General features: G+C 45.1%; 1 protein-coding gene and 1 long non-coding RNA gene across 4 annotated transcripts; one reads left to right on the top strand and one right to left on the bottom strand.

Annotated features, from left to right (window-relative positions):
• Positions 1-3,162: 3,162 nt before the first annotated feature.
• PIDD1 (p53-induced death domain protein 1) lies at positions 3,163-26,390 on the bottom strand. Of its 3 annotated transcripts, none has more exons than XM_081922316.1 (16): positions 25,918-26,389; positions 23,742-24,115; positions 21,427-21,840; positions 19,115-19,318; positions 17,171-17,228; positions 15,268-15,469; positions 14,065-14,193; positions 12,846-13,025; positions 12,252-12,399; positions 11,445-11,580; positions 9,175-9,325; positions 8,143-8,266; positions 7,387-7,505; positions 6,146-6,253; positions 5,678-5,883; positions 3,163-4,720 (listed from the first exon to the last, which is right to left on the bottom strand). In XM_081922316.1, exons 2-16 carry the CDS (start codon positions 24,004-24,006, stop codon positions 4,483-4,485), a joined length of 2,682 nt encoding a protein of 893 aa, XP_081778442.1. In that variant the 5' UTR covers positions 24,007-24,115; positions 25,918-26,389; the 3' UTR covers positions 3,163-4,482. The 3 variants fall into 3 exon arrangements, with proteins under 3 accessions (XP_081778442.1, XP_081778443.1, XP_081778444.1); XM_081922317.1 differs by having other exon boundaries at positions 26,203-26,389; XM_081922318.1 differs by lacking the exon at positions 19,115-19,318 and having other exon boundaries at positions 25,918-26,390.
• Positions 4,686-16,709, top strand: LOC309376328. Its single transcript, XR_014171161.1, has 3 exons — positions 4,686-4,751; positions 13,897-14,022; positions 16,360-16,709. It is a non-coding gene; the product is annotated as an uncharacterized lncRNA (long non-coding RNA).
• Positions 26,391-27,021: the final 631 nt, after the last annotated feature.

Raw genomic sequence — 27,021 nt, 5'->3', positions numbered from 1 at the left:
GCTCATGAATAATAAATAAGCTCATTAATATGCAAATAAAGTGGCGCCGCCTCCTCGTGAGCGAATAGGAGAGAGCGTGCTGCGCCTATTAATCAGCTCCAAAGGAAATTGGGTGGAGCTTTTGCTCGGGAGGGAGGGCAGGAGGCATGCAGCCCGCCCCTCCCTGTGCATTTTGGGCTGGGGGAGGGGCGGCGATGGCGCTCTGCTGGAGGGGCGCCGGAGATTATTGGGGGGACGGAGCCCCCCCAAACGAATTTTTGAGGGGGCTCGGGCCCCCTCAAGCCCCATGGAGTCGGCGCCTATGGGTGGACTTGTAGAAGGGCAAAAGACTTATGGGAAATGATTTATAATGAGTTAAAAATGTTTAAGATAACCTTTCATAAAAAACCAGAAGCCTTTTTACTTGGAATAGTGGGGGAAGAGATACCAAGGAATCTAAAGAGACTGTTTATGTATGCTACCACGGCCGCTAGAATGTTGTTTGCCAAAAATGGAAATGAAGCAAGAATGGATAACGAAGATGATACTATGCCAAAATGGCAAAACTTACTGTGAAGATCAGGCAACAAGACGAGAAGAAATTTACACAAGAATAAAATTTATAGAATATGTTAAAGAACACTGTAAATATGTTAAAACATTAGCAGGGTTGTTGTAACATTTATGACGGGATAAATTTGAACAATTTATTTATTAATAAGGTTTGAAACTTATAGTCGAAAAATAATGATATGTAAGATTATGGTTGATTGAATTTGGGAGCCAGGGCAGGGGGGGGAGGGGGGAGGAAGTCAAACAAGATGAATTTGATGAACAATGGAATGTAAAAATGTTATCAAATTTTTTGGATTTTTTTTTTTAAAAAAGGAAATCCTATAGAATTCAATTGAGTTTACTCCCAGGTTAGTGGGATTAGGACTGCAGCCCATGCTGCTAAAAGCAGCTAACTCAGATAGCTGCCTGTAGAAAAGAAGTTTCACTTCTCTTTTTATCTGGGTTAAAAAAAATTATGTAACGGAATAGTTCATGTTCAGCCAACATCAGGTTGCTACCAAGGTTTCCTGTTCAAAACAAAAATGAATTTTTTTCTCCCCTTCTTTAGACAAGAGTAAGAGAAACAGACTGCATGCTAATATACAATTCCATACAAAAAGATGAAACAAATTTCATGATTTAAATAATGTGACCAGCAACTGTGCTTAAGATCATCAATGCAGGAGAATACCAGACTTCCACACAAACCCGTATCAGGCCAGTGGATTCCCTGGAATCTACAGCACGCTGTCAGTATCAATGCAGAACAAGAAAAACATGCAGTGGACCCATTTTGTATTGGCTTTTATACTGAGGAATGCTTTTCTCAAAAGCCATGTGTTCAAAGGCATTTTCTTTCAATTCCTCTCTCCGTCTTTTCTTCTTCCCCATTTTGCACATTGAGAAAAGCTGAGAGCAGCCACCTATGGCTCATTGCGTAGGAGGTCTAAGTACCATGGGGAGGGGGGGTGGATAAAACCTCCCCACTCACCTTTGGGGGTGTCTCTAGTGCCGAGTTTCCTGCACAGAGCGAGGAGTTGCACTAGTTGATCTAGGTAGAGCACTGGTTTTCAGCTGGCAGGTCAAATATGCAGGGGGCGATAAAGAAATGGATCCCAAAGTGCATGCTTGGGTTAAAGGTGAATTTATGTCTAAAAACACTGAAGACGACTCACCTTACGCATGCATACCAGAGCAACATTACAGTTTCAAGCACCACAAACACCTAATTTTTTAAACATTTTACTGTGGTCTATAGAATATTGCTGATCTCTCTTTAAAATAAGGTGCAACACTTTTTTTTGCATGTTGTTCCCGCAGCTTAATCAGTTACAGCAGCAAATGGGTTAATCCTTCTCTCCTCTCCCCCTTTAATTTGGTATAGCTTTTCAAGAAGCAGTTGCCAAGCACAGTTCAGCCTGTGAGTTAAAGGAAGGAGAGAAAGAGTCTAATCTGCTCAGGTCTTATCTTGGGGCTAAAATACTTTACGTTCTTTATTGCAGACTGATTGATGGGGTTGTCTTGGCCAAGAAACCAGCCTGGCTCAGGCAAGGTTCCATTTTCTTCGCATGTATAAAATCTGGAGCTGTGTTGCTTCCACCTAGTGTACATGAGGCTGCATTACAAGCCCAGTTTATGGACTTTAAAAATTTACATGGCTAATATAAGTGACTTAAGTTCTCATGCACTACTTATGGTAATTTATGGACTGGACAGGTTAGGATCAGTTACCCCATGCTCCAGTGACCTCAGATCTAGATTGGTGCAGTGTGCTCAGTACCAGACTACCTAGGAAAGTGTTCTGGAAGCTGCAGGATGCGGCTGGTAGGATTATAAACAAGTGACCCTGTCTGCCACATTCAGAACCACATAATACTGCTTCTGAGGGTACAGTGGTACCTTGGTTCTCAAACTTAATCTGTTCCGGAAGTCTGTTCCAAAACCAAAGTGTTCCAAAACCATGGTGCACTTTCCCATAGAAAGTAATGCAAAATGGATTAATCCCTTCCAGACTTCTAAAAACTACCTAAAACAGCAATTTAACATGAATTTTCCTATCTAACGAGAGCACTGATCCATAAAATGAAAGCAATAAACAATGTACTGCAGTCACACAATCAATCAATCAGGAGCTGAACTGGGTTCCACAGTTACAAAAACAAAACAAAAAGAACCGCAAAAACAAAAATGCAAAATAAATAGCAAAAATTGACAGACCTCAGCATAACACTCAAAACAGAAGTGTGGCACTCAGATCAGAAGCATCACTCAAAACGGAGCACAAACAGTTTTTGATTTGGGCTGAAATGAGGCTGCATTTTAAGTTGTATTTTAATCCTGTTTTTAAGTTGTATTTTAATCCATTGTTTTTATAACTGATGTTAGCCACCCTGAGCCCGGTCTTGGCCGGGGAGGGCAGGGTATAAATAAAAATTATTATTATTATTATTATTATTATTATTATTATTATTATTATTATTATTATTATTACCACCAGCCTGACACTGAGCATAGCAGCAGCATGTCCCTGAAGGTCCAGAGGGCATAGGTACTGAGAGGTGAGTGTTGCTGAAACCTATCCTCCTCAAACAGCCATGCATCCCACACTTACGACCAGTGACAATGTGAAGGTTTGAATTTTGTTTTTATTTCATTTGTGTCCTGCCTTTTTCCTCCAAGCATCTCAATGCTTTTGCATTTCATCCTCACAACAATCCTGTGAGGTAGGCTAGGTTGAGAGATAGCAGCCGAGACCAGAAGAAACTGGCAGTTAATAACAAGGCATAGCAACAGTTCCCCCAACTGGGAGTAGTAGGCCCAGAGTCCTTCCCCAAGTGAACCAGATGTAAAGTCTGACAGCAGATAGCAGGCACATGTCACTTCCTGGTTCACACTCCCAAATCCCATGATCCTTCAGTTATTAAAATAAAATCTAAAGCCATGCATGTTGGGGGGAATACGAGAGAATCTTCTCTGAGCATGGCCTTCCAACCTTTCTGGAGCCAAGGGGTGCATTTGGAAGTCTAAGAAAATGTCATGATGCCAGATTTAACTAACTGGTCCGGCTACCAGAAGCCCACACAAGGACTTCTGTTAGCACAATGAGGCTTTCCTCCCCTTCCCCATGCCCCCTCCCAAATGGGTAAGGAAAATCCCCAGAACAGCAGATAGGGGAGGAGAAAGGAGATCCCATCAGGCAAGAGGAAGCGCTTGTGCTGAGAGAACAAGCTTCTTAGAACAATGTGGAATTTCTTCTACTGGTTCCACAAAATACCCATTCCACAGAAGAAAAACTGCCAATGCTCAGGAAACCTCCCCCTCAAAACATGAGGCAAAATACCAATTGCCACCCCCAAACAACAAAATAAAAATGGAGACAAAGTAGGCAACACCCAACCCAAAAAAGCACACACCAAACTATTGGCCAAGCAAAAAAGTAGGCCAAGCACTCCATTGTGGGGCCCACAAGCACACAGGGTGGGGGAGTGCTAAGAGGGAGGTAGCGTCTGTTTTCCAGATAGCTGAGCCCCATGGAAGAATCGGAATGCAATTTAGGAGGGGCAGGAGGCCTTGCCAAGAACCAAGGAGGGTGTCTGAGGGTATGGTGACACCCACAGAAATCATCTTGAATTTAACAACAGATCACAGATGGGTCCCCCCCCCATAGTAGTGGTGGACATGAAATAAGTAAGTCACCAAACTGGCAACATTTAGGGCTCAGCATGTCTCTGCGTCATTAATGTTCGGCAGGTCATTCTCATTCTAGCAGCCCTGGGTGAGAACATATGGGGGCTTGACAAGAGACCAATCATTAGTACGTGGGGCTAGATGCATGTTGTCAACAGTCCTCAGCCTCAGCTCTTTCACGGATCCACTGCCAGTCCTTTGCCTGGTTCCTGCCTGCCCAATGCAAGCCACAGCAAGGCAATGGAGGCCTCTTGCCGGCAGCTACACCATGGCAATGGCAGAGTCTTCGGTGCTGCTCTCCTGGTCTAGACCCACTCTCCTGATGGACTCCCTGTACTTTTGCCTTCCCAGCGCAATGATGGCTGTGATTTCATCTGCTATGTCTTGGCGGCCGCTCTCCTTCATGGCACTGATCAGCTTGTTGACACAGTCGGGGTGTTTTTCATTTTGCTGAGCCCAGGAGAAGAGCATATGCAGAACCTGAGCACCGAGGTCGTCTCTGGAAAATGCAGATGGCGCAGCACACAATGGTGAGTTTCATTGAAATATTTACAATATGCCTTTTCATTTGCTCCAGGCAGCTTACAATAGTTTGAAACACACAAAGCATAAAACAATAAAATCCTAAGACATGTTTCATTAGCAACCAGTGGAAAAATAAATTTCAGATTAGGCAGCAACCCAACCACTTCTCCAGAAGCCTACCAACTGGCTTCGTAGAGCAGGGGACACGGAAACAGAAAGGTCAGCATTATCAAAGCTGCAGGTTCTTCTGCCTAATTTAGCACCACCTGAGAAATCACACGTGTTTTAAAAACAAGCTTCAGTCCTTATGGGGCAGGGAGAGAGGAGGGGATATGGAAGCTCACAGACATTTTCTATAATTGTCTAAAGACCAGAAGGATTCTGGTTTTGGATTTTGCACTCATCAAAAGTTCCAGCCCTTCACTTCTTTCAGTCCTGGCCTCCACCCATCTATTGCCAGCCGCCCCAATATTTTTCAAATCCCAGTTTTCGTTTTCCAGTCATTTTCTGAGGTTTGGAGAGAGGGAGACAAAACAACTTCTGCAAGAAAAAAATGAGAAGATCTAGGACCTGCTACCAAGTGTTGGAGTGCTCTTGTTCAGGGTGCCAGCCAGTCACACCCTCCCCTCTAGGTTGTTGCTATATGCTAGCAAAGTTCTTCAGATGTTGCTACACAATAACTTCCTGAATCTCTGACCACTGGCTGTACTGGCTGGAGCTGAATACCACCAACATCTGGAGTTTCCCATTCCTGTTATATTATGCTGTAAGGAGCTCAAGGACTCCCTGGCTTCCGGTCAAAATAATCAGTGTTTCATTTTTCTTTCTCAACTGATGCTCAATATTCTGCAACTACCGAGCCTGCTCCATCATTATTTGGCTGTTTTGGCAGTGTTTTTGCCACGTTAGGGCTAGATTCAGCCTCACTCACCTGTAATTGTATCGTATCTGCTCTACCTCCTGGTAAGACAAACCCAGGTTTAAGCCAATCGTTGGCCAATCAGCTCCAACACGCCCGGCAATGGCAAGTAGGTTGGCCTGGGTCAAGTAGCCAGTTTCAGCATTCCCCAAATTCAGAGGAGGGAGAGAAAAGCCATTTGGGGTTGTAGGCTGCTCCTTCCCCTGGGATTTCAATTTCTGCCAAAACAGAATAAAAAACCCACATATGTCTATTATTCATGGGCCAAGAGAAACCAACAACACAGCAATCAAACCTGCCACAATTATCTCTCCACTTAGGAACATAGAAAGCTACTATATATTGAGTCAGACCATTGATTCATCTACTTCAGTGCTGTCTCCATTGACTGGCAGTGGCTCTCTAGGGCTTCAGACAAGAGACATTTTCAGCCCTATGTGGAGATGTTGGGGACTGAACCAGGGATCTTAGGCAACTTACGGGTAGCTTGATTGGCAAGGTGGCTAGCCAATGGGAATCAGGGCCTTTCCTCCTCTTGGTAACCTCTTCAGGAATGTCATCTGGAACAGCACCTCGGTAAAAGGAAACCTTAAAAGATCAAAAAAGTTACAAAAATGCTATTATAATAATAGGAAACACATTGTAGACTACAGACCCACATACAATACAGATTCTCTTAACCGCTGCAGCATAACAAAAACAAGGGAGGAGAAAATCAGCAGCAGGATATCTAAAATACAAAAATGGTGCACAAATACAGAATCTTCCCTCTATCCGAAGTAACTCTTAATCCCAGCCAGCCACAGAAAATGATGCCTGGAACTCTCCTCTCTTTTCCCAGTCTCTCGCCTTGGGTGATCTTTACTTCCCTGCCTGTCCCTCGGGGTCCTTCCACCATTTCCCCTTGTTCCTGCTAGCACAGATATTAAGGGCAATAAAGTGCATCCTCCACTGATTACAGAGGATTCATGCTATGTTCTTCGAAGTCAGTAAGCCAGAGTTGGCATCTTCCCCACTTGCCCTCCTCTGCCCCACCAAAACCATTGAATTTGTATGCCAGAGAAGATTATGTTCTTACCCAGGCACAAAATGATGAAACTAAATATAATTTATGCCTATGGTCTTATTTGGAACAAGTTACACAACACGTACTAAAATTTATGATCTCTCAGCTTGCTTAAGAGAGCTTTCTTGGAAAATATAGCTAGCTAAATTTGCATGGTTTATTTTGGCACCAATATTTGAGGTTTTATAACAGTTTTGATGCTTGGAAAAGTGAAGGCGTTTTGGGAAGCCTAGGCAGGAGACCCTACCTGGACCCCATCAGTCATTGAAGCCTTTTGCAAATAGGGCTTGCATGTTTTGAAATTTCTCTCTATAACATTTTGCATTTTAAAAAAAAATTAAGATTCTGGGCTAGGGACTGGATTCTGCACCTTTCACAAACATATGAGTGCAATCCAGAGAAATACGTGGGACTGGAGCAATTAACTCTGATTTGTTTCAGCAGGATTTAAGTACACTCATGTTTTGGATCATGGCCATGGACTCTGAGAAGATAAGTAAACCTGTTTATGAACTGGCACATGATTGGGAATGAGGACAACGAGGAAAAGGAATACATTTGTTAATGAGACATGTGCCCATTTATTAAGATGCAAATTATAAATGAATATATCATGGGAAACTTGGCTGGGGCCAAGAAAGAGAAACCGATGTACCTGCCCTTTCACAGATTTGCTTTTCCTGTCCACTTCAGAGGTGATGTAGACTTCCTTCATGTTTTTCAAGTGAGAGAAAAAGTTGAATGAAATCCTTCCGTCAGTGCAGTCTGGGCGGTCTGAGTTAAGTTGGAGGCAATGTAGGCAAATAATCAGTTTGCATTAAGCCACAGTGCTATAAAAGGCTAAAAATCAAGGGACAGCAAGACAAATAGGGTCCTGCCCACCTGTCAAAGTTGGCCCGTTGGGGTGTGGGGGCAAGATGAGGATCTGGGATAATCCAGTCCCCCCCCCCACTGATTCTGCATCATTAATTGGCCGGCAAAAATGAGAAAATCAATGGTTTTGCATGGACATACTCACTGATAGATGATCTGTCTTCACTAACTGGTATGGGGGATTTCCCACCATCCACTATGGCCCAATGCAGGAGAATATCACCTGCTGAGCAGACCCCTTTTGACAGGCAAAGGGCCAGGAAAACATGGTGTCTTATCTTACATTAGCATCTCAATGGTAGCCAAGGAAGGGGCTTCTCCTATTCAGTGGCCAGCACAAAAATCAAGAGGTACTGCTATTATTATTTATAAGCCAGTCTGACTTAAGCTTGTGGCTGCACAATCACTTCTGAGCCCTGAAAAAGCCTCCTCCTTTCAGAAGACCCCTTTGGGTCAACAGATTTCAGGTTGGCAGGCAAGGGCCAAGTCCCTTTGTTCTTCCGGGGTATTTACACAAGCAGGCTCTGCTGCACTTTACCTGCATCAATGCTGATGCCTCGTTCAAAGGCTGCAAAGAACTGCTCCCCTTCAACCATCTCTACCATGTCCGATGGCTCAGGGCCTCGGTATCTGTCGTGGAGCCTTTTCAAAACAGGATCAACCTACAAGACATCCAGGAAGAGATTTTTTAAAAAAATAGATCTTGGGGGTTCACAGGGCCAATTCATTACTCGTTGTGCGGTTTCAATGGGAGGATGAAGGTTTCTGAGGGAGAAGCTTCATAAACTCAAGAGCAGCTGGTGCAGTGCTTCAGAACCACCCTCCTGACCCTAGGGCTGCTGCCACTTGCCAGGCCAGTAGCAAGGTCTGGGCTGCGTGGGCACACCAGCAGGGTATCAGACTGGGCGCACTAGTGCACCCATAAAACCCTGAAGTCACTGCCACCCTGCCACACCCATCCTTTGCAAACGGCAGTGACACCCAGTGTTGAAAGGGTAGCTTCTGCTGCACTGCCCCAGCCATTCTTCCTGCTTTATTTGCTTCTGTTACCCCCATTATGAGGACTCATGCCAAGCTGAACACCTAAGCTGGGCTCGTTCACCCTGTGCAGCAAACCACAGATTGCACTAGCCAATGTTTCCTGCTCCCACCATGCTTGCTGCTCTTACTTCTACTGATGCCTATTATAAAATAACGCACAAAGCCAATCTCAAGTATTCATAGGAGAAGGCTCTACTCACAACCAGCTGGTTCCCACCCACCCCGCTTCAAACCCAGAAAGGTCTCTCTGGATTTCATGCATTATATAGCTCATGCTAGTGAGCACAGCTCCTGCTCCAGCCCTGCACAACTTGTGCCCTCCTCTTTTTTTTGCAATTCAGGAAGAGAGCAACAGCAGGCGGCTTACTGATCCTCTGGTGACCAGAGGGCCGTGTTTACTTTGGTGGGTTACAAGTTGCTGTAAACATAGATATGTTCTTGGCTGCATTTCATGCTTGCAGTTCACAAGCGGATGGGCACTACTGCATGTGCATGTACACACACGAAACCAGGACAGTGAACAATTTACCTTGTGCTTTGGGACACACTGCAGCAAGACTTGTTCAGGATCTTTCTTCCTCTGCAGAGCTATGAAGTTCACCTGGTACATGCGCAACCTTTTATAGACATATTTGGCAAAGCCACCGATATAGGTCTTGGTGGTGCACCACAACCAGTACCTGGGGGAAAGAGTGGGGATTTGCAAAATCATTTTGATTTGTTTGCTTTTTTCGCTTGTGAGCACATATATTGCAAATGGGGGTGGCATGAGTGCAAAGTTCTATTTCTCTATGTGAGAAGAAACATATGGAGGTGTGCAATTGCACTTCTTTGTCAAAGGAAAACTGCACAGATGATACAGAAAACAGACCCCCCCCAAGTAGGGGCAATCTGATTCAGCTATTTAAATACCTGCCAAAAGCAAGGAAATGATGTGTGATTGAGGAAAAGGAAGAAGCTGTGAATCTCATTATTGAATACACATACAAAACAAAACATGATCATTCCACAAGGTACAACTCAGAGACAATACTTAGCGTGATGAGTTGAATGTGCCTGTGCTGATTGGTGTTCATTTCAATTTCTTCACCCTGAGCAAAACTCTTAACTCAATCCCAGTATCTACTATTCCGCAGCAAAGCATCTAAAAGCAGATGGATCAAGTGCCATGGTGCATTTGCATTTACTGTGAAGCATGAGGCATCAGAACAACTGCTTCCCTGCAGATACAAAGCCAGCCTTCATGTGATCAACTCACATTCTCCATGTCTGAGTGAATCAGCAACATGAACAAGCCATTATGATACTATAAATTTTGTCCAGCACACCTGGTGCCTATAAGATTGCATTCCTCTGTGTCTGTATTCTTTGCTAAATGTCCTAGACAGACACAAATAGCCTGAGTTGGACTATGTTCAAGTATACACTGCAGGAAATCGGTAAGAACCAGAATCAGATCTGCAGCCTGGCTCATATAAGCCCCGTATGATCCTTCTTGCCTGGTGGAGAAGCAGGAACCGAGGACCATTTAACAAAGAATACTAAACAGTTATCTTACTGTGGACTGCCCACTCCCACCCCTTGTTCAGAGGAAAGAGGAAACAACTGGATGAATATGGTCTCTTCTTTGTGGAGCTCCCAGTTCTTACGTTATACAGTGGTGCCTCGCAAGACGAAATTAATTCGTTCCGCAAGTCTTTTCGTCTTGCGAGTTTTTCGTCTTGTGAAGCACGGTTTCCCATAGGAATGCATTAAAAATCAATTAATGCGTTCCTATGGAAACCGCCTTCAGACCAGGTCCGGGGACAGTCTGTCCCCCGACCTCTTCTGAAGGCTGGCAGGGGGCAAAAGTCTTTGCTCCCCCCTGCCTGCCTTCCCGGGAGAGCGGACTGTCCGGGGCGATTTAAAAGCCCCCGGACGGCTTTTGAAGGCAGGCGGGGGGGGGGGGAGCAAAGACAGTCCCGGGGCGATTTAAAAGCCCCCGGTTAGGCAGGCAGGGGGGACAAAGACTTTTGCCCCCCGCCCGCCTTCAGAAGAGGTCCTGGACCTCTTCCGAAGGCGGGCGGGGTTGTCCCCCCTGCCTGCCTTTCCGGGAGAGCGGGAAGGCAGCGCTGCCTTTTCCGCTCTCCCGGGAAGGCAGGCAGGGGGGAGCAAAGAGTTTTGCCCCCCGCCAGCCTTCAGAAGAGGTCCTGGACCTCTTCTGAAGGCTGGTGGAGGGCAAAACTCTTTGCTCCCCCCGCCTGCCTTCAAAAGCCGTCCGGGCGCTTTTAAATCGCCCCGGACAGTCCCGGGGCGATTTAAAAGCCCCCGGTTAGGCAGGCAGGGGGGACAAAGACTTTTGCCCCCCGCCCGCCTTCAGAAGAGGTCCTGGACCTCTTCTGAAGGCTGGCGGGGGGCAAAAGTCTTTGCTCCCCCCCCGCCTGCCTTCAAAAGCCGTCCGGGATAGCGGGAAGCGCTTCCCTGCTATCCCGGACCGCTTTTAAAATGCTGGCGGTGGGGAGCAAAGCCTTTTGCCCCCGCCGGCCTTCCGGGACCTCTTCTGAAGTCCGGGGGGGGGAAGGCTTTGCTCCCCACCGCCAGCATTTAAAAGAGGTCCCCGGAGATTTCCCTATGGGCTTTCGTCTTGCAAAGCAAGCCCATAGGGAAAATCATCTAGCGAAGCGTCGCAAAAACCGAAAAACCCTTTCATCTTGCGGGGCACCACTGTATATAATGTGTATAGAGGGCAGGAAGGGATAGAGCCTTCTCTTCTTGCTGGCCCAAGAAGATGTATGAAGTGTGCCTCCTGGGTCAACTCACCAGGAGAAGTGTGTGACTTCAAACAAAGCATAGAGGTGGGTGAACTCCAGCACCACCTGACTGGTGATGTCATTCCAGTTCTGAGCATTCCAGTCACTGTGCAGCAGATGCACCCTGGAGCGATCCAGGGTCAGACCTGTGGACCCAAGAAAATATGCTGTTATCTACAGACCTCGAGGACAAACAATATTCAGTGCATAATCAGGATGGATGAGGTTTTGTTCCAATAATAATAATAATAATAATAATAATTTATTATTTATTATTTATACCCCGCCCATCTGGCTGAGTTTCCCCAGCCACTCTGGGCGGCTTCCAATTGAGTGTTAAAAACAATACAGCATTAAATATTAAAAACTTCCCTAAACAGGGCTGCCTTCAGATGTCTTTTAAAGATAAGATAGCTACTTATTTCCTTCACATCTGAAGGGAGGGCGTTCCACAGGGCGGGTGCCACTACCGAGAAGGCCCTCTGTCTGGTTCCCGGTAACCTCACTTCTCGCAATGAGGGAACCGCCAGAAGGCCTTCGGCACTGGATTATCAATGGAACTTGTGAAATTGTGAAATGACTGGCGTGGCCCAGAATAAATAAGAGCACCTTGCAGTTCAGTGTGCTATAGTGCACTATACTTGCACAACCCAATTTCCTCAACAGAAGATTAACTATCCAGCTTGAAAGCGCATTTAATTGTACCAACGTTCTGCAAATTTAACTAGCCTGTGAAATTCAGGTGTGGTAATTCTAAGGAAGCATTAACAGTTCTGTCAAAACCCTTCTGCTGAGGGAATTTCTAGATCAAACCTACCTGTGACTCCTGGGGGCAGAGGGAGCTGAATTTTTACAGGCTGAAGGAAGTCGATGCTGGAATTCTGGGAGAGGCAGAGGAGGGGGCTAGCAACCGTCTCAGGATCATTTGTGATCTCCTGTAGGTCCTCTGAAGACACGGGCAGCACCTGAACATTTAAAAAAAGGGGGGGAATTGGCTCCATCAGGTAGTGTGGGGGTTTCCTACACAAGCAATGGACTTTGTAGACTCCCCTTCCCACAGCAGCTATCAATGTCTTGAAAAAATGGTCCTGAAAGTGAAGGGTCTCACCAAAGAGGGATCTTACACTGTGGAAAAGGCTGCACTCAGAAGCAATATTGGGAAAGATTCCAGACACAGGTGTCAATAGTTTTATTCCTAAAAGTAATTATTTGAGCAGTGACTGTATAAGTCAAATAGGAGCTTCCAAAATTCTTTCAGGGCATGTCTTTTTGATTTTATAACACCAGGGCAACATTAAGGCACTCATGACCTAAACTGTGCAACTTGACTGGAATAGGACTTAAAAAAAATTAAATCTCCAATCTTTGAATACATTTCTGGACTCTTTAGGCTTCCTGGGCAGAGGCTTACCTGGAGCTTCACTGTCCTCGTCTCCTCAGTCACGCCAGGGGGAAAGGTCACTTTGATGTTGGGATCGACAGTTGAAAATAGCAAGGCTCCCTCCCGAGGAACTCTGCATTCATTCTCCACAAGTCGAGAGACAACCAAGAACCAGGAGAAGTGAGGGACGCTGCAGCAGGCCACATGCTTCTGTCAGAGGGTGTGGAAGGAATGACAGGCGCCATTGTAACATGCAACAATACTTTAAACAGAGGGAATCAGGCACTGAAAATGAGCGCAGGTCTTATACTCCTTACAAATATCCACAAGCTGGCCTGGCTCAAATGTAACAGGGCCACTTCCAACAACAGGCCATAGCCTGTTGGGTTGTACATAATGAGCAACAAGCTTGAGTGTGCCCCTTCATCCTCATCTCACACACCCAGCTTCAGAAGAGACTTCCTGCTTTCTTATACCAGAGTTCCCTGTGGCATTCAAACCGGGAAACTCTGGTTTTAAGAAAACTAGGACATCTCCTCTGCAATCTGGGCGTTCAGATGATGAAACAGCTAGCTGACTCACAGAAATAACTAGCTCAAGCATGTTGATCATTCATAATCATCACATCTGAATTTGTCCAATTTGTGTTTGACAGACCTACTAACTTACGGAACTTTCCCTTAAAAGCTCTCTCATTTGGCAGTACACAGAACAGAGAGGCCAACAAATGAGAATGCAATTCCTAACGGTACTACACATATAACCAACCTTTCTGCCAAAGAGCTCAAAGTGGCACACAGGATTGTTGCCCTATCCAATTGATCCTCCCAACAATCTTGTCATGTAGGTCAGGTTGAGAAGACAGTGACTGGCCCCTCCTGAGCTTCACCAACAAGTGGGGATTTGAACCTGGGTCTCCCCTGCCTAACCACAACACTATGCTGGCTCTTTGTGAAAGGCCACCCATCTCGGTTGCAAATAAAACCAAGTATAAGACTTAGGTGCAGGACCTTAATGGTCCTGCCTAGGTGCAGGACCTTAATGAGTTAACGAACTGGGTGTTGTGTATTACAATCTCTAGGGGAAACACATGGCAAAACTGAAGAGAAAGCAGCTGCAGATTACAGCTCAGCCCTCCCTCCAAGCTTCCAGCAGGAATTCAATATGGCACCCAACTGATGCAAGGAAGAACTCGCTGAGAAGTGAGGTAACTGGCATGTTTTACAACCCGTTGCGCTTCGCGGCCTACCTTTGGCTTTTCTTTCCATTCCACTCTGGTTCTCAAGTCACTCCAATTTTGCCCACTGAAGGTTCGAATTACAATCTCACGGTCGTGCAGGTACTGCGTGGAGGCATATGGCAGCCAGATCAGCACCTCCTTGAAGAACACAAGACGGAACAAGACAGTTTCCATGAGTTAACCACCGAGAAGGAAACTTCTCCATAACTCCAGGGAGCAAGAGAAGGACCTCAGGAGCAGACAGCCATTGGGGAGGACGTGGAGAGCAAGCAAAGGTTGTTAGTGTGTCTCATTTCTGCTGTACCTCATAAAGAGGAAGCAGAGAAGGCAACAGCATAGACGGTTGCATATTACAGCGTCAAGATTGGGGGAAACGCAGCAGTTCCCACATAGCTCACAGACATGCTAGTAGTAAGAAATTGGTTTTATTGCATTGTGAACCGAAAAAGAACTTCTATACACTTCCAGCCAACCTTCAGACCTGCACTGGTTCTTTAACTGGGGATGCTGCATGCAACAGTGATTGCAAAGCACAGAAGGTGCAATGCATACAACATGCAAGAACACCATTGCTGGGTTTCGGAGGCCAGGGCTAAACAGCCAGAGAGATGGGAACTTTTATGACATTTAGTGCAATTCATTTTTAGTGCCTATAATCTGTCACCCTCAGCCTTCAATCTGAGTAAATGAATAACATTTTATTTATTTATTTATTTATTTATTTATTTATTTATTTGAATTCCTGGTTGTTTCATAATATTTGCATGCAAATCTGTGTGGGTTTTATAATGCGCTTAATTGTTTTACTATTCTTAAAACATATTGCAAAAAGGAGGGATTATATTATTAAATACCTTTTCGGCCACTGTTTTCTAAAAAAGGAGAGGTCCTATCCAAACTAGAACTCTGTTTATCTTATTTCCACATTCTACATATCTCACAAGCAGAATGGTTGTCCTGGGGCATTTTTCCTGATGGAACTCGCATTTTATTAAGCCAAACCTCATTGGCAACAGCCTAAATGCCACAAAGGGTGGTTTGTAAGCAACCCAGCCATTATCACATTTAGCACACAGGGTTCTCAGTGGCCACTTTTTTGGCAGGCCAATATTTTTCTTCTTCTTCTTTTCTCCAACACCCAAGCTGAAAGATTTGGGGGAATTAGCGCAGTTCTAGCCTAAACTCCTTTATGGCTTCATGAGCTCTTCTTACCTTCTGGAAATGAATCCCATGAGGCTGCAGCTCCAGGACTTCACTCAGCAGGATGTCATGGTCCTTCAGCTTGACCCACTGGGGGTCAGGGGAGTGCTTTTGGAAGTGGATATTTACTGAAGTAGTGGTGGCACCCAAGGGGAAGCAAAACTGGACACCACAAGCTAGGAAAACTCTGCAGCCTTCAGGGGTCACAGTAAAGCTTAGAAGATACAAAGAGAAGCACGGATGTTTCTACAACGTTACAGTCCTCTTTACTCCAAAGTTCTGGGTTATAAATATCTATAGACTGTCAGAATTCTAGATACAGTTCTAAGGCTTGACTACACTGTGTTTCGCTTAGCTGCATCCAGACTCCAGACCACTCCAATCCCATGGGCTTCCCTGCTCTCCCTGCGACCCTGATGGTGGTAACTGAGTTTTGGATACTTGCTCCAAAGGAACAGATAGTCTCATCACCTTCAACAGCACCTGGGTTCCATTTCTAGAATATTTGGAGGATAACTGAATGACTATCAGATATGGCTGTTCCTAGCCATGTCTGAGTGCAGAGTTTGGAACTGGCAACTACCTGGCTGTTATTGGGGGGGGGGAGGGTGAAATCACTTTACTCTGGTCCTCAAATCCCTTACACTTGTGACTTGTGACATTCCAGACCCAATACAAGCCCTAAACAACCTGGGATCCAAGTACCCAGGAGAGCACTTCCTCCAGTACTGCCTAAGCCTTACCCATCTATGAAGATTTGCTAGGGACCACCTGTTTGTTATTCCAACTTTAGCTTCTGCTGGGTGTGCAACGATAGAAGACAGGGCATTTTTGGTGGTGCCCCCTCGCAGCTAATTATGACACCCCCTCCCAAATGGCATTTGATTGTCTCCCCACATTGGCCTTAGTTGGGCACAAGGTGAAAACATTTTCCCAACACTGCTACTTGATGTAATTTTTTCTTGATATGGCATATTGTTAGCCACTCTGTGTTTCCGCAAAGTTGATGGGTGGGATATAAGAGTGCCAAAGTAAAATAAGAAACTAAAACTAAGCCTATCCCTGCTATTCTCAGATATTTTCCTTGCTTTTTTCCTCTTTCAGGGCTGGTATGCAGAGGTCCCACTTGCAGGCTCCAGGAATGAGGGGGCCATTGGCCCCTGGGTGTATGAGCCCCTTCTAGGCTTATCTGGTGATGATTGCTACTACTCAGTCTGACCTTTATGTTTCCCTCCCCTTATGGTTTTGCCTTTTAAAATGAGCCTGCATTTTAACCTGAATTTTTTTTATTAAAAAATTCTTTTTCTTTTTTCTTATTATGTTTTTACTGAAATTTTATTGGTGTTAACTGTCCTGAGCCTGGCTCTGGCCGGGGAGGGCGGGGTATAAATAAAATTTATTATTATTATTATTATTATTATTATTATTATTATTATTATTACTGGACTAGTAGCAATCTTAACATCCCAAAGATTCAAACAGTGATGGCACTCCAACTGCAGAATGACCAACAACAGCAAAGACAGTGGCCGCTGTTCCACACTCAAGAGTCCCAGAGGAAACAGGAACCCAGAACCCATGTCCCTGAGCGCTGCTTGTAGACGTTACTTGGTGGTAACGGCCCTGCTCCCTTCAATGAGTTTGCCACTGATAGTTAACTTGCAACCAGTTTCTTTTTAGAAATCCTACTTGGCTCATTTGTAAAAAACGGGGATGATTAACCCACAGAAACTACCCCTTCATCAACAACTGAACAAGGCATCACAGTACAATTATTATTAGTATTAGATGTATATCCCTCCCTCCCAGGAGCCATGGGAAGCAAGGAGAATATTATGCCAAAAGTGAATTAGGAAGATACTCTAACATGATGATAGTACAGAAAGACACCGGCCAAAAAAAGTATGTGAAATACCTATCCTCACCAGCTTCAAGGAATAGTCTTTGTAATTTTTCTGGCCTTGAGTTTGAGTCTGCAACAAGTCAGAAAACAAAGTTTACATGAATATAAACAGAACGTGTTAAGTGCTTCTGCAAGAATGAGTACAGTAGTCTTCAAATTTTCAAACCAAAAACATGCACTTGGCCCTCAATTCTTTCTTTATCATATATTTGTATGGTGGGAGGGCTACTGTTGTGACTCCCCTTTGATCAGCTCACAAACCAGTGGTGGGTCCTGCTCCACCCATTGAAGACAAATGGTTTAGTCAAATGTTTTATTATGTTTTTATATGTGATAGAAGCTGCCCAGAGTGGCTGGGGAAATCCAGCCAGATAGGCGGGGTATAAATAATAAAATTGTTGTTGTTGATGCCTTGTTCCCACAGGGCCAGCCCCAGATATTTCACCACTTGAATATTAACCATGATTTCTATGACATGAACTCCCACCAGAATTTCAAAATAAAACCTATGACAGGGTCACTAACATTTATGGATCGGTGGGCACATTTCAAATGTTGAGAGAGTCACAAAATAGCTGTTGGCAGAGCAGGGCATAACACAAAATGGCTGCAATGCACAACACAAAATTAGAGAGGCAGCCACCCCGACACCTTTATGCTAACCACGGGAAGACAGCTATGTTCTGCTGGTCATGATTACAGACGTTGTCATGCTATATAGATTTTACTTACACACAGAGAGAGATGTGGCTGCTGTCTATAGCAATAGGGAGCACCCCTCAGAACCAGGAACATATACAAAGTGGCCACACCAGATTCACTCGCACGCCACAGATGTTGCTTGGAAGGCACCTGCACATTTTACCTCACAACTTTGTTTCTAAGAGGGCTACAGACTGACTTCCCTTTTTCAACATGAAAGCTCAGAGACTGGGACATCTGCCCTGAAGTACCCATGAAAGTCTTTGTGGGCACCAGATTGGTGATCCCGTCCTATGAGAAAGTGACATTCACAAGCAACGCCTGTCTAAGGGTAATGGCGATTTTCATTTATCAGCGACTGTAAGTAAAGTCACCAAGCGAATCAACCTGTTTGCTTCAAAGTCACCCACCACAAACCTGGCTTTAGAGTGCCTGGGAGAAACACCCAGGAAGCTTGAAGGCAATTTGCATTCAAATTGGTCTCTCTTTTGGCTTTAAGGGCTGCCCACCCTTCTTAGCAGCCTTCTCTTGCTTTCAGCTGTGCCTCATTTTGAGCCAAATCTGAGTCCACTTCAGATGATGTGCCCTCTTGCAGTCGCAGTAATGTGAGGGGAAAAGCAGGGCCAAGCTTGCTGCCCCCCTCAACCCTCGCTCCCCATGCATTGGATGGGAAGGTCTGAAGAAGGAAGCATGCTGTAGGCAAATGCGCTCCCCACATGATTTACTCCCTGTTCACATGTACTTCTGGGCAGTGCTGTTTTTCTAGAAAAAGAGGTGCCAGAACTCACCATGAGTGCCTCCCTTGTTCTCTTAGAATGGCAATGGCTCCCAGCTGAGAGGTGCCAGAACTGAGCTCCAGTGAGTTCCGGCTGAAAAAAAGCCCTGGATCTGGGTCACATGAGGAGCCTATACTCATAGGGCAGGCTCCCTGGATGGTGGGGAAAGGGCCAGGAGAGGACACAGCAGCAGCAGCGGAGCTTAAGGGCAAAGCCCAGCTTTTTCTATCCAGGCAATTTTGATGGGATGGAGAGGAATGACTGAAGGGGGCTCAGCTGCCTGTGAAAACCAACCAGGCGGTCTTTCAACCAGTCCTTCATATTGTAAGGACTGCAATTTCAGATGTGTCTACACACATCTCACAAAAAACAACAACCACAGAGCTGCCTTCTGCACCAGCCACGCAGATCATACAGCAGCTTCTGACTGTCTCCAGAGCAGCTGTTGAACAAATCAGGCAGAAGAAAAGCAATTAACCTGGTTGCAGCGGCACCTCTGGCTCTCCTAGAGGATTACCACGGAGATGCACAAAGGGGAGGCTCTGGATCTCTGGGGGGATGCTGCGCAGCCTATTGTTTTGCAGATCAAGCCTGGACAAGTTGGGAAGGCCGGCCAGGGATGCAGGAACTGTCACCAGAAGATTGCTGTGAAGATGTAGCTGCCGCAGAGACTGCAAATTGCCTGCAAGTCAGAGCAGGAGTGGGAAAGAGAGAGATCAGCCTACACTTTGTAAATCCTTATATGCAAGCAACTCTCCTCCATTCACAATTTGCAAATCCCTTATAACAAAAAAGAAAAGAACTTGGGGTCTTGCTTACTTCCACCACAATAAAAACCAGCCCTCAAGCATACATACATGCACAGATAAATAGATAGATGATAAATAGATAGATATAAAATTTATACAGCATACTCATATATGGGGCTCATTTCAGGAGGGGATGAGTCCGCCTATCGGGACGAGGTGGAGCGGCTCTGTGTTTGGTGTGGAGAGAACAATCTGGCTCTTAATACGGCTAAGACCAAGGAATTGGTGGTGGATTACAGGGGAAAAAAGGCGGACATTCAGCCCTTGTATATCAACGGGGAACGGGTGGAGAGGGTGGCGGAATTCAGGTTTTTGGGAGTGACTATCGATCAGGGCATGACTTGGAGCGCAAATACCACTGCTCTGGTGAAGAAGGCCCAGCAGAGAATTTATTTCCTCAGACTTTTAAAGAAGAACAATCTGAGTGAGAGACTGCTGGTGTCCTTCTACCGAGGCTCCATAGAGAGCATTCTCACATACTGTATTTGTGCTTGGTTCTCCAGTTGTACAGCTAGGGAGAGGAAGGTGCTCCAGAAGGTCATAACCACAGCCCAAAGGATTATTGGTCATCCTCTCCCATCTTTGGAAGAACTGTACGGTTCCCGTTGTCTTAGGAAAGCAAACAACATCCTGCAGGATTCATCTCACCCGGGATACAGTCTGTTTGCACTACTGCCTTCTGGCAGGAGATATAGAAACATCAAGTCAAGGACAAATAGACTGAAAAATAGTTTCTATCCAAGAGCTGTGGCCTTTTTGAATGCTGTAACTCGATAGCATGACCTGGGAGTTTGATGGGTGTGGGTGTGGGTGTGGCTGGAATGTGGTTTGTTTGGTTGTTGTTGTTGTTTTGCTTTTGTTGTTTTTAAGGGATGGCATCCAATTTCGTTGCACTTGTGCAATGTTGCACTTGTGTAATGACAATAAAGAATCTATCTATCTATCTATCTATCTATCTATCTATACCATAAACATTTACCATAGAAAGGTTCTTGTACTAGCCAAAAGGAACGTGCCTGGTATTTGAGGAACACAATGTAATAAATAATCTAATTAACAAAGGTCAGAGGGAGTCAGGCTTAAACCTAGTATTCCCTTGGCATTGTAGCTCACCTCAATAATGAAGAGGTGTGTGTATGGAGGCGCATGTAAAATCCCTATGATTTTTGCAAGGCTAAAACATAGCCTTCTGTACAAAGAGTCAAATCACTTGCTCTACCTACATTGCCTCTAGCCTTGCTCACCACTGTCATGCGGTCCCCAGAATGTGGCCCATTGAGGAATATGGCCCTCAAGCTGAAAAAGGTTCCTTCCCTTTGTGCTATAATACACTTACATCCTGATTATGTGGGTACCACCATTAGTAGTAGTGGATCCCTCTGCAGCTATATAACACCCTCCAGCTGCAGACTCACCAAATCTGAAACAGGGCCAAGAAAAGTTTTTTTGTTTAGTCAGGACTCTGGTTATCAGTAAAGTGACAGTGCTGCTGCAAAGACTGTGCCTTTCTTCAGGCTGAATATAATAAAATAATAATAATAATGATAATAATAATAATAATTATTATTATTATTATTATTATTATTATTATTGTATTATTTATACCTTGCCCATCTGACTGGGTTTCCCATTGCAAATCTTAACAACTTTAAATATTTTAGATTCTAACTATTGGGTTTCCTAAAAAGTTGTATCGTAAACCACTTTGAGAACACCTACTAAAAAGAGGTCTATATATGTTTCATTAAATATTTGCATTTTTTGTATTCCCTTTCATCAAAAATGACCTAATTTAAGCTCATTCTGTGAAAGCAAGCCCCGCTGAGTTAAATGAGACTTACTTCCTAACATTTGCACAGAAAAACTGCAGCTATGCCATGTGACCCTGAACGTGTCGTAGCTTTAATATCGCAATTTGTTTAGTCTCAAATTGCATCTTAAAATATTTACTCCCTTTCTCTTGCATTTGGGAACAACTTACCAAGAGAGCTAGGGATTCCTGTTAATAGGTTCCCTGAGAGATCCAGCTCTGTGCAACTATGCAGGTTTCCAATCTCTTCGGGAAGTGATTCCAGTGCGTTTTCAGAGAGGTCCAGTGTTTCTAGTGCTGCCAGCTCCCCTATGCTCTGTGGCAGACTTTGGAGCTGGTTCTTCATGGCGGAGAAGAAAGTGAGGTTGCTGAGCTGGCCAAAGTCCTCAGGCAGCCCCTGCAAGCTGTTGTGACTCACCAGGAGGCTCCTGAGGCTGCCCAGCTTGGTGATGCAGGGAGGCAGAGCACTGAAGCTGTTGAAGCCCAGATCCAGATGAGCAAGGTGGCTTAGCTCCCCCAGCTCTTGCGGCAATGATGCCACCAACCCTCTCTGGGGAGTGCCAATTTCATCTCTGGTGTGTCCACCTGCGGGCCAGGAGAATGCAGGAAGAGAAAGTCTCATTGCAAGGATCTTCGTTAACTAGCCTCATATAAGCATATAGATATCCAATGGAACAATATGGAAGACTGAACAGAGATAATTGGAAAATACAAGAAGCTTGAAGGATTTGGGGCATGAAGGGACTACAGGTACCCGATAACTGTCAGTGGAAGTGGGTCTGGATTTTTTGCTTTCAGGGCTACAGCAGGAGTGATGAACATGCTACACTGACAAAGAGGTGTCTTTTTTGGCCCCTTAGCTTTCAGTCCAATATATAACAACGATAATAAAGCAACAAGATTAGTAGCTTGCAGCTGCGCATGAGACACACACAGCTACTGTTGCTTATATTCAGTATAAACTGGTTATTATAAATACCTGTGCTAATGAAACCTAGGTTTTTAATAGGTTGGCCAGCCGAAACTGTATTAATTTAGCTGCATCAATGAAAGCTACAGTTGCTGTTTTTGCTGTAGATACTTGAAACAAAAAAAAGATCAAAACAGTTCAAGAGTTAGGCACACATGCTTATTCCTAAAGGGAGTGCCACACCAATTTCAAAAGGCAAAGAGTAGTCAAGATAGTTTGCCACAAGTGGGGGGGCGTATTTTGTGATGCCTTACAGGTTATCTGATGGAGTGGACTCCAGTCCACAAAAGCTTGTGTTGTCATAAACGTGTTAGCCAATATAACGCGCCTTGTCGATTTCAACATGGTTATCAATTTGCAGCCTGATCTTTTCCCTATTGTTCTGAAAAAACCATGCAAGCCTATGTATGCATACCCTGAAGTAAGCCCCACAGATTCCAATGGAACTTACTTTGGAGTAAATATGGTTAAGACCTCAGGCCAAATGTAGTGCGCATGTTACAGATGGCTAGGGGGTAGGGACCCTTAGGCTTAGGCAGAGGAAGGCAAAGGCAAACAGCACAACATCGAATCCCCTGCCTTCTGTGCTTTTGACGGGTATTTTAAAAATCCCACAACATAGAAGAATTCTGTCGCCTGCCCATTTCATTCCCAAGACGAGCAAGAGGACAGAGCTTTCCGTTTATGGGAAGGTGGCATGAGAATAAAAAGTGGGTGATGAAGAGAGAATCACAGGAAGAAGAAAAGCACCCCCTCAGCTTAAATGAGACATATAAAAATCAGAGTAAATATCTCGCCAAAAGCTTTTTCATGTTGCTACATAGACACAGAGTAAATCATCTCTACTGTAATATAATCATAGTAAGAAGGGAAGCTACTGTCCCAATTTGGCACTTTCTGCATTTTGACAGATATGGAACTGTCATCATCATTTTTCACTTCTGCAAGCCCCATTCCACAACTAAAGATCAGAAAGCAGTCTCGTTTCATTCACTATTGAAACAAGGTCTGTTCCAAGCCAAATGTCAGAAGGAATACAGTAGTAAAACCTGACTTTTGTTCAGCAGAAGATAACGAAAGCCCCATGTCCATTCCAACAAGAGAAAGCCCTACTGAAAAGAGTGGGTTTACATTTGATTAAACACAACAGGCCCATTCCCAAGAGAGGGTGCAGATCCACCCGTTGCAGGTTTCCTAAGAAGTAAATCTCACCATGCTCAATTCCTGGGTAAGCGTGCATAGGTTTGAAGTTTTGGACTGTACCATGCACTTTCCTGGCAGAAAGTAAGCCCCACTGAACACAGTGGGACTTACTTCTGAGGTGGGGAAATGCATAGGATTGCAGCAGAGTCAGACCATTTTGCGCCTTTGTGAGAAACAGTGGCCTAAGGTCATTTTGATGGGCTTGGTCGGGGAAGGAAACCTAAAAGCTAATCTAAACAGATGGGAGAAATATAAATTAAAAAGTGAAACAGTCGGTCAAAAGACAGAAAGAGAAAAGAAGCATGCAGTTTACCTTTGAGTACAAGGGATTTTAAGCCCTTCAGGACCGGAATGGTGCTTAGTGTGGAAGTGATAAGTTCCTCATTGCAGCTCAGCCTCAAGAATTCCACCTGCTCCACTTCTTCCCTTCTCTTCTCATACAGCTTGAGGAACAGGCGACAGCCCTCTGGGTAGACGTCTAAGTTGAGCCTGTTGCCAGCCAAGCAGGAACTAGCAGGTGCCTCGGCCTCCAAAGCACCCTCCCCCAGAGGGTCCCCAAGCTCCTGCGGCCCAGCCATCTTCTGGTGTCACATTGCCAGGGGCTGCGCATGTTTTGACTTGCCAGCCAAACGAGCACTGGTGCCACTGAAAGGGATTGAAATGGAAGATGGAGGAAAGAGGCAGCCCCTGTGAAGAAATGGAGGGAGAGGAGCAAAACGCTGAAGAACACGCAAAATCCACCCAGATGAAGGAAATAGCAGAAGCTGTACTTGAGGCACTGAGCATAGAAGAGGGCAAAACAGCATCTTCCCACCTGGGCTGTTTAAGTCCCATATTAAGGCATATAACGGGCCCCAAAGCTGATAAAACTAGGAAGAATGGACGTTTGAAAGATAATGTGGGGAAACTGATTGCATTTTGAAGTTAATACATCTTTCATTTACTATTAGAGTTCTTTGCCTCTTCTTTAGAACCACAAAAATGCATCTTAATAAAAGAATATTAGATATTTGCAAGCAATATAGCAATAAAAGTGTAATAGAAAAATTAAAGATCTTTGAGTACCAAATCCCCATCCCTAACACACAGCAATGCCAGGTATCTCCATGGCATTTTACACATGGGGAACTGATAAAGATAACCAGCTGTGCAAATGTGATTTTTTAAAAACAGGTGCAGCTTCATTCACAACAGCATGACATGCCACCTTTCTATAGGAAGCTAGAGCACTTTCATCCTTGACATCTGGGCACAGTTTCCCTAGGAACTGTGGATGAGGAGTCAACTCAAAAATGCCAGGATGAATACATGATTGACACAGTACAATCCTATGCACATTTACTCGGAAGCAAGTCCCACAGAGTTCCATAGGATTTGCTCCCAAGTCAGCACAGCAGCACAGCTCTAATGCTTTTTTCATGTGACCCCTTATTTTCTTTTTCAAATGTAACTTATCCTTATTCTTTCATTAGGCACTGTTACAACCTTCAAAAAGCCGATCTTTGGCAAAAGGGCCATTTTAACAAAAACCCAACCTGTCCTCTCTCAGAGTGACTGCACCACCAGATAGATAGATAGATAGATAGATAGATAGATAGATAGATAGATAGATATTTCCTATCATTTCCCTGATTTAGCAGTGTGGAAGTGATAAATTAACAGATAGCTGCACTGCAATGACAGAAGTGGAACCTGTTGAAACTTTCCCTTAAAATATGCATGGCATCTTTCAAGGACAGATGCTGGCACCTCTAGAAATCAATTTCTTGCAGCTGTGTTAATGCAACTATTCCAGGCTATTCTGTTTCCCAACATGCTTTAAAGCAGTGGTAGCCAAAGTGGTGCCCACCAAATATTGCAGACTACAATTCCCATCAGCCCCAGCTAGCAGAGAGAGTCAATTATGGGGATAATGAGAGTTGCAGTCCAAACCATCTAGGGAGCACTATGTAGGCTCTCGCTGCTTTAAACGCTGTTCTCCAGAACCTGTGGCCCTCCAGTTGTTGCAGGACTCCAACTTCCATCAGCTAGCAGTCAGGGATTATGGGAGTTGTAGTGCAGCAACAACAGGAGAGCCACATGCCCCCCATCTCTAAAGCACATGACAGGGACAGAGATAATGTTTATTTCATTATAGAATTAAATAGGATGGAGGAAGTCGTGGAAATAATTCATCAACATTGCGTTAATCTGCAGCAATGCCGTTATTACCCAAGAGGGTGCAAAATTAAGCGTGGCGAGTGTCAGGCCAAAGGATGAAGCCAAGTTCAGGTCAAGTCTTTCCCCCTAATTCCGGGGTAGGGCGCAGGGTGGACGGTTAACTGTGATTTTTCAGTGAAGAGAAATAAGGCTCTAAGGTGGTTTTAGTCATTAGTACACGCTTCCCAAGAAGCAGCTCGGCACTGAAAATACAGACTCGAGAGCAAAGTCGTGCCAAAGAAAGGAACTTACGGTTGCAGCCTTGTGCTGCGACGCTACATATAACTCACCAGGAAGTGAACCCCATTGAACGCAGCGCTGCTTGCTTCTGAGTATCAGCACTTAGGATCAGCTTCTTAGTGCCCGGAGCAGGAAGAGAAAAGCTTTGCATGAAGTTTTCAGATAACCAGCAGAGAAATTGCCCGGATTAAGCAGTGACGTATCTCGCCCGAGGTCTCTAGCCCAGCAGAAGCAAAAGAGCTTCCAAACAAAAGTTTCAATCGAAACGCGCCACCCGACCCGGCCTGTTTACACCCGCCCTTTCCTCCGCTTTCCAGACAGGAAAATGTTCCGACATGGGCCAGACAAGCATATTTTGCCTTTTGCCGGTGCTTCTGGCTACTCCGATCCTCGCCGTGCTTACTGGAAAGTTTGTAAAGGCTGCTAATCCAAGTAAGCGCGCTCCGGATCGCAGCCTTCGGGTCTGCTGGTCGACCTCCTAACGGCTTGCGGCGCAAGTCCCCCGCTGTTTGCACATTGCCGCCCAATTCTCCCAGGCCCTCCTTCCCCTAAAGGAGGCCGATCCCTCCCGCCCTCCTGCACAAGTTCCCGCTTCCCCAGGCTTCCCCGCCTCGGCCAGGGCGGAGGCGGCGAGCAAAGCGACGGCTTGGGCTTGCTGGGGACGTCCCGGCGAAACTGCGTCCATTGTGATCTGTTCCTTCCTAACAAATGCGCGCTGCCGCGATCCTTAAGGGCTAGTTTTGCTATTGCGATTTGTAGGTCATTGCGGATTCTTGCAACTCGTTAGGCCGGTCCCCCCCCCCGCCCCCTCTGAAACAAGCGGGACCTTCGACAAAATGTTGCCGCGTATTCTACCCCTTTAAACATGAGTATTCCTATTTAGGGTTTAGCTAGCTAGACAGCCAACCGTGTAATACTCCAGTATGTACTGTACTATGATTGTAAGGGGCTCAAGCAGACCATTTCTTGTCTCCCCTAGTTTTCCACACACACACCCAACATTTTATGGAGGTCATGGAGCATGCTCAGTCCTCATCAATATTTATTTGTTCTTACTCTACTTCTGACTACTTCAGGATTGTATACATAATACGAAAATACCCAAGTAGTATTTCCTCCCCTTACACATAATACTGTTACATGCCACCCCAATC

Source organism: Podarcis melisellensis (genome assembly GCF_964234715.1).
Source record: "Podarcis melisellensis genome assembly, chromosome: 1".
NCBI lineage: Eukaryota > Metazoa > Chordata > Lepidosauria > Squamata > Lacertidae > Podarcis > Podarcis melisellensis.
The sequence above is the reverse complement of the archived record's forward strand: the minus strand, read 5'-3'. Positions and strand labels throughout refer to the sequence as shown.

Coding starts and splice junctions, on each gene's coding strand:
- PIDD1 (XM_081922316.1), bottom strand. CDS start 24,006: ATGGCTGGGCCGCAGGAGCTTGGGGACCCTCTGGGGGAGGGTGCTTTG. Junction 19,319..21,426: donor AGGAATCCCTAGCTCTCTTG/GTAAGTTGTTCC, acceptor TCTGACTTGCAG/GCAATTTGCAGTCTCTGCGG. Junction 4,721..5,677: donor CAGATACGATACAATTACAG/GTGAGTGAGGCT, acceptor TGCATTTTCCAG/AGACGACCTCGGTGCTCAGG.